We start from the raw sequence: 7,035 nt of genomic DNA, 5'->3' as shown, positions 1-7,035 counted from the left end.
AAAACGTAACAATTGCTGAGAGTGCTGCACACAAAAAGAACCAAGTGAATTGCACATCAGACAATATATGAGGTGGAGCAGGGAGGGGAAGAAAAAATAATAAAAAAAAAAAAAAAAAAAAAAAAAAAATCAGAAGCAAGTGAAGGTACACAGAACTAGTCTACTAAACTAGATTTGTCAAATACATGGTGTATTTTAATTTCTGTACTTATGTACAAAAGTTGTCTTTGGAGGAAAAACTGCAGACTTAGCTAGATGGATACACACAGCCCAGTATTAAACTGCACAGCGACATTTATTGTTCCAGCCTGGAAAAACATCCCTTTTTAAATTTCACACAGCAAAGCAAGTTAAAAACTTCACTCATCAAATAAATGATAATTTAAACAAGAACTTGCTAAAGAAACCTTGTCACAACAACTTTTTTAGGGCCTGATCACTTTAAGTCCACGGGGCCTTTAATGAATATCAACCAAGTGTCTTTGTTTATAATCTGCAAGCCGTTTTTCTACAACAAGGCGTAACACTTTTCCTTGACTCAGGTGATACATTTAGAAAAGAATCATGATTTTTCTGTTTTGCTGTAACAGGCAGACATTGCATTTTTCATTGTGATCAGGAAAGATGGAATGACTGCTGCCCTTCTCTCGCAGCTATCAAGAGTTTTTCTCGCATTATCTCAATAGTTGAATAGTCTGGCAACTTGAGATAGTTCACACAAGTCATTACTGAGGGCAAGAAGTCATCTGGATTTTCTGTAGACTCAAATGTCTTACGTACAATTGTCAATGGAGGATTCAAACTTCTAAAGCCTGTAATTATAAGAAAGAGGAAAATTGTCACTCTTAAAAATGCTGTTCTTAAATACCATTAACCACAGGGAACACTACTGCAGTCTATACTTACTGCAGAGGCATGCTTTAATTTTCATTCCATTGCACAGATCCCTGAAAGATCTTACTCGTGTTTTACTATATAGTTTCATTAAAAATTTCTGGCAAAGTTTTTCCATTTTCAATCAATTCTTGCAAAGTTAGTCTTTATAGGAACTATGAAAACTGAGAAATGTAAGAAGGGCTAAAAAGGGTTAATAAAGGTTTCATTTTGATTTACAAAGCACAGTTAAAGAATAAGTCTTTGTTTTTTCTAAAAATCAAGGGGGTCACTTTTTAAAAATGTTCACACTAATTTAGGAATGTATGAAATACCAAGGAGGCAAACTCCCAACAAATTACTAATATTCTCATTTTCTTTATTTATCATTTCTAACTTGAATGTTATATATAATCTCCTAACATGCGTACAGGAATCAGAACTCTGGGTAGAGGTGATATCTTATATTAGACCAAGTATATATTTGCAAAAAAATTCTTTATTTTCAAGCTTTCAGGCATACTCGCCCTTCTTCAGGTATAGGAGAATGGAAAGATTGTAAAATTTCTCCTAGGTGGAAATGAAATGAATGCTTACATTCTCTTATGCCTCAAGAAGGGCAAGTGTGCCCGAAAGCTTGCAAATAAAGATTTTTTTTTTTTTAAATATCTAGTTGGTTTAATCAAAGATATCACCTCTACCCAGAGTACTGATTCTTTTTGCCTGTGGACCAGTATGGCTACAACCTGTATCCCCAAAACATGCATACCTGCATTCAGTGAAAGAACATTAAGAATGTTTTTACGTAGGCCATTCCTTTTCACACCGCATGATGATATCTGGCAACATTGGCTAACCCCTCTCACCCCCATATTTTCTGAGATGATTCAACCAGAAGCTTTACTGAAATGTCACCAATTCAAAACCACCATCTGATTAATGCACTTTTCAATTACTTGATATGAAATCTATCCAACTGAACTAGCCTACAGTACCACAGATTTCAGTTGAGTGGCATTTCAAAATTTGAAATGGATGTGTAGAAACAGGTTTTTACTGCACTCGTTCTGAATGAAAAATCCATTAGCAACACAGACTAGATAAGTACAGAATGGATGGCAATACGTACTCGGCAAAACCATATGTATTAAATAAGACCCACCTCCTACAGGCAGCCTGGGGCTACCAGTCACAAACTGGAGAAACAATCTTTGCTGCTCACTATCAAAACTACTGAGAATTTCAAACAGGTACTTCACAGCTCGGCTGAAAGAAAAAATAGTGGTATGGTTAGCCTTTAACCTTACAGTATTACACAGTATTTCCTTACAGTATTAATTCTCTTAGAAAACAAAAGTATCATTGCTATATGCTCTATACAAGTAGATTTTTAAAAGCTATTCTAAAAGCAACAAACATTTTATAACTTGCTTTTTCTATTGCAAGATACACCACATTCCACAAATATTTGCAATCATAGGATTTAGTCCATCAAAATATGTATATCAACTCAGTGTTACCTGTCATGCGTATAACCATGATCTGGCCTGCAACACTCCATTAGTGTCTTTGCATCCCAAGTATCCGTTTTACTGCCACACAGAAGCTGTTCCAACTATAAAAATTGAAAGCAGAGAATTTATCCTCATGCAGAATGAACACACTGTGCTAGCATTATATGGCTGGGATTGGTTCGCTTGTGTGGGGGTTTGGGCAGGGAGGTGATGGTTTGGAAAAAGAGGAAAATTGGAGGTCTTGGATTTTGGAGCATATGGGGAGCATTCTCTGTGGGTTCTTTATTGTAAGCTGCTCTGAGTCTTTTGAATAGGGCAGATATACATCTAAATAAGTGAATATTTGCTGGAACTTCTTTCTATCGTTACTTCTACTACCTTGCGGAGATGAGGGAGGAGGCAGGCAGCACAGCAGCAGAGTGGACAGGGAGCAGAAGGCAGAGCAGCAGATCAGGCAGAAATAGAGATTGGAGTGGCACTAGGGGAAGGTGTGGGGCTAGTATGGCACAACTATCAAAAAGGTTGGTCCCCAGTGGCTTACCCTCTCCATACAGTCAGCTACGAGTCTGCTGCTGCTTTTCTGTACTTAGCAAATGCAGGCTAAACTTGTAATTATGGGAAATCAAGTCATGCCTGAATTTCCATGGTACCTGAATATTTAAACTTGGGTTCACACTTTACCTGCTCTCTTTATCCCCCCACTACCTCTCAGCACTAAACACTGCTTCTGGTTCCAGAAGCAACAATTACTGCAGCACTGTGCCCGACCTAAAGTGCTCCCAGATCCAAAGCTAATGCACATGGGTATCACTGCCATGCATTGCATTTCTACCCCTACTACTGGAACATTTTAGCAGGCAAAGCCAGGAAGTCTGAAGACAAAAGGTGAAACAGCCCTGCCACTGAAGCTTCCGGGATACACATGAACAGTAAAGTTATAGCTTCAATTCTAACTTATAAATAATTTTTTAAAAGTTGATTTTGACCTACTTAGATATTTTGCTCATGACCATGACCCTGAGTCAGAGCTAGTTTAACAAACCAATTATTTACAATTGTTTGGGGAGTCACTTGCACCAATTTTCAACAATGGCCTATTGAAGCAGCTTTTTCTCAAGACTCAGGTTATGCAATATCAAGTTCTGGTCAGTTAAATCATGGATACTGCTTCTGTTCTCTGATTTTATCAGCTACAAAGTGGGAAGAGAACGTTGCCAACATCTTAGCTGGCCTCCCAAGAGAGAGAGTGTGGACTGCTCCATACTGGCCACCAAAAGAGAAAACAAAAGTATAGTAGTGTATAAACAAAGCCTTGCTAGGAGAAAGTTTCCATCAACAATGACAATTCAAAGCCTAGCACAGTACACATACTCAGTTATTTACTTGTACTGCCAGTTTGGTAAAAGTAGCCAGTATGCATTACAGTACATTTAAAATCAAACTGGATGGTGTTTAGGAGAAGGAGCGTAAGCACCCACACAACTCAACTTCTGGGGAACCTCTTATCACCAAACAAAGTATCATGGGAGGTGGAGGGGGGTGGCACTTAGCTACTGTAATTCAAGACAACCAACCATTCCTTCACAAGGCTTAGAGGCAGAAGTTTGTCTCAGACTAGTTTTTTCTCTCTAACTACACTAGTCAAAGGCAATGTTTTTCTGGCTGAGAGCCAGAACAACCCTGTCTGGGTCCCTTCAAGTGCAGCACAGGATGGGAATGCTCCCTGATCACTCAGGCACAGCAAGGACCAAGCCCCTACCATCAAAGCCCCAAATTCATGAGCCGGATCAAAAGCCCCCACAGGCTGACAGTCCCTGAACTTCAGAGCTAAAGCTCATCCCAAGATTTGTCTTGAATTCTATAACAGCCTCTTCCAGCCATTAAAAAACTATGAAAGTTTTTTTCCCAGTATGTTGTTTTGCACAAATCTCTCCACTGACTCTTCTTCCTTAATGCCTTACTTTTGCAAATATGCTTTGAACGGCCTCAATTTAACTACTGTATCCAGTACTGAAGTGTAGACTCCAGCCTGTACCACCTACTTGTTTCAAAAAAAGTAACAAGACCCCATTTTTATCCATACTAACTTTCACCGAGCTTTCTGCAAACAGTCACAAAATTGCTTCATTATCCCCCTTCACCACCTCTCAAATTTCTCCTTCACCATATTACCTACAGAAGCTTGGTAAGGCAAGCAGTGTGCTCTGCATTAGAGCTAATCTGTTCTGTTGTCTCATATTTGATACGTATTTTAAGCAAATTTGGAACAGATGGCATGTTGTGTTTATGCAGTTCCTAATATGAAGGTCAGCCAGAAAAATAAAACCTCCTAATTTCTCTCTTAAGCAAGCCATGGATATAGAAGATGTCCTTCCTGTTGAGTTCTAGCCTCAATGGGCTATAGGTCTGTCAAGACACTGAAGAAACTGAAAAATATTGCAGTCCATCCTGACAGATCTGAGGTGCTGCTTCTGCATAGCAGCACTCATCCATATACCAGCTTACATACATACCACAGACAATCTCGCTGTTTGGATAAACTGTGCTGTTTCATCCTCTGCATAGCTCAGAGGATGAAGGACAGACTAGGAGGATGAATTTTTCAGGATGACAGCAAAGTGATGGAGGCTACACAACCACTGTCACACAACAAGAACAAAAGACTTACAATGTCAAAAAACATGCCCTTGTTCACCGGGGAAAAAAGGCCGCTGCCAGAGGGAGACAATCCTGAATAGCTACGTATTTGGCAGCGACGTACACGTTTTTAATACAAGTTTAATTTTTTTTTTTTTCAATATTTGGCTAAGGAAAAGAGGCATTACTTTGGCTAACCATCATACAAAGAGGTCCTGGTCTACATCTACAGGTTTGTGGTATTACTGCAATAAATAATATTACACAGAAGTACACTGCAATACATTGGCAACACAAGAATACAGAAATCTGCATGTAAAAAGGGTATGCAACTTAAGGGGAAATCTTTTATTTCACTCTAGACAAAGCAACCCTTGGTTTAAATGCACGAATTAGCACTGCTGTCAAATTCCAAAAAGTCTCAGTAACCCTTACATATGCAATTAAAAAGCCATTGACTCTTCTTGGTAAAACAAGTTTCACAAATTTAGTCAACGTACATACATGATGATTGCATTGTATTATACCAGTGCACAATCTTATGGCGTTTTGCATGGATGTGTGATATATGCATTTACTTACCTCCTCAGGATAGAAGTACTGAAGATGGCTGAGGGGGAAGACCGATTCAAATCCATCTCTGAAGGAATCAAATTGTCTGGCAACACCTTCATTTAGTGCCCAGAATATAACAAGCTGCAAAAGGAAAAATATGTCACATTAAATGCACAGGACTATGAAGGAAGTTTCGAAGAGTCAACTATTCGTTTTGCCAAGTTGTCACCACCATCCATTGTATAAGACAACTAGAAATGTGGCCCAATGCCCACAATAACAGTTTGTCAATTTGAGCAGCTGCTGTACAGTGTTACTCAACTTCCTCCATCTTTCACCAGCCCATTTTTGTAGCAATGCAACAAACAGCTGCGTCTGAAAAGGGGAAACAAATTGCTCCAAAACTGATGTGGTACTCTAGAAGTGTTTTAGAGCATATAGTTATGAAAAAAAATAAACAGAGTAGGAACACTAAAATTGAAGCTGCCAACAGCTACAATAGATATTTCCATTGAGAATTTTTCTTGTAATTAGTTGAGTACATTCAAAAGCTGCATGTCCCCTCTTCTACATCAAGTTAAACCTGCCAAATAGTTGCACGTTTCTTTTAGTTCAACTCATCTCCAAACCCAGAGCTCCTTCTAAGCTTATTAAAAATTTAGTCCACCCACCTCAAGTTTTGGGTATGTAAATATATTACACAAATATTTAAGAACTTTGTGTTTCAGTTTTGGCTTTTAAAAAGATGCATCAAAGATATAAACCATGGCCACAAATAGGCCCAAAATGTGTATTTGACAATACAGCACCTAAAACCCAAGTTTAGTTTGGGTTATTTTACTTCTGAAGACTGCATTATGTTGGTATGCATCATTATCAAGGCAAGCATAAACAGAAATCCTTAAAGTCTTTATTATGCAAAGTTCACTTGGTGTATTTTTTTTCTGTTGATATTCACTGAAAAGTGACTTAGTATAACACGGGCCCCCAAAATATTTAACCCTATTACAACACTAATTAAAGAGTCATTAATTTTACCACCCCCACCCCATGAAATCCATCTTAAAAAAGGATTTGAAACGGGTGTTAAGGTTCTCCCCATCTGTAGTTGCATCCTCAGGCTTATATTAGGCTTCCAACTGAAGCACTGTGAATACTGAAAGAGAACCTAGTAATGTATATATATGCTCAGGCACTGGAAAATAAGCCTGATTTCCCCATATAGCACCCTAGGAGAAGAAAACCATCCATCAGAATTTCTAAATGTTTTTACTTGGTAGCAATCCTTTACAGATAAGATTGGATGAAGAAGTGTTAGAGATGTTGCCCACATACATTCCACTGAACATGTACAAACACCTTATCCACTCAAACTTTCCAGTAGTATTCACTGAGGACTGCACCTATCCCAAGTGTCCTCATGTCTCCAACAAAAAAAAAAAAAAAAAATATAAAG

The 7,035-nt window shown here is 38.4% G+C and overlaps 1 protein-coding gene across 4 annotated transcripts in view; it reads right to left on the bottom strand.

Annotated features, from left to right (window-relative positions):
• Positions 1-276: 276 nt before the first annotated feature.
• TRIP12 (thyroid hormone receptor interactor 12) overlaps positions 277-7,035 on the bottom strand; it is a 182,373-nt gene continuing 175,614 nt past the window's right edge. For all 4 annotated transcript variants that reach the window (XM_019503595.1, XM_019503597.1, XM_019503596.1 and 1 more), the window contains 4 exons: positions 5,607-5,720; positions 2,394-2,488; positions 2,036-2,139; positions 277-812 (listed from right to left, as the gene is read on the bottom strand). In XM_019503595.1, coding sequence (XP_019359140.1) covers positions 616-812; positions 2,036-2,139; positions 2,394-2,488; positions 5,607-5,720 — 510 coding nt within the window. In that variant the 3' untranslated portion in view covers positions 277-615. The remainder of the gene's footprint in view (positions 813-2,035; positions 2,140-2,393; positions 2,489-5,606; positions 5,721-7,035) is intronic.

The sequence above is a fragment of the Gavialis gangeticus genome, unplaced genomic scaffold (assembly GCF_001723915.1).
Source record: "Gavialis gangeticus isolate Ggan-Ray unplaced genomic scaffold, GavGan_comp1, whole genome shotgun sequence".
NCBI lineage: Eukaryota > Metazoa > Chordata > Crocodylia > Gavialidae > Gavialis > Gavialis gangeticus.
The sequence above is the reverse complement of the archived record's forward strand: the minus strand, read 5'-3'. Positions and strand labels throughout refer to the sequence as shown.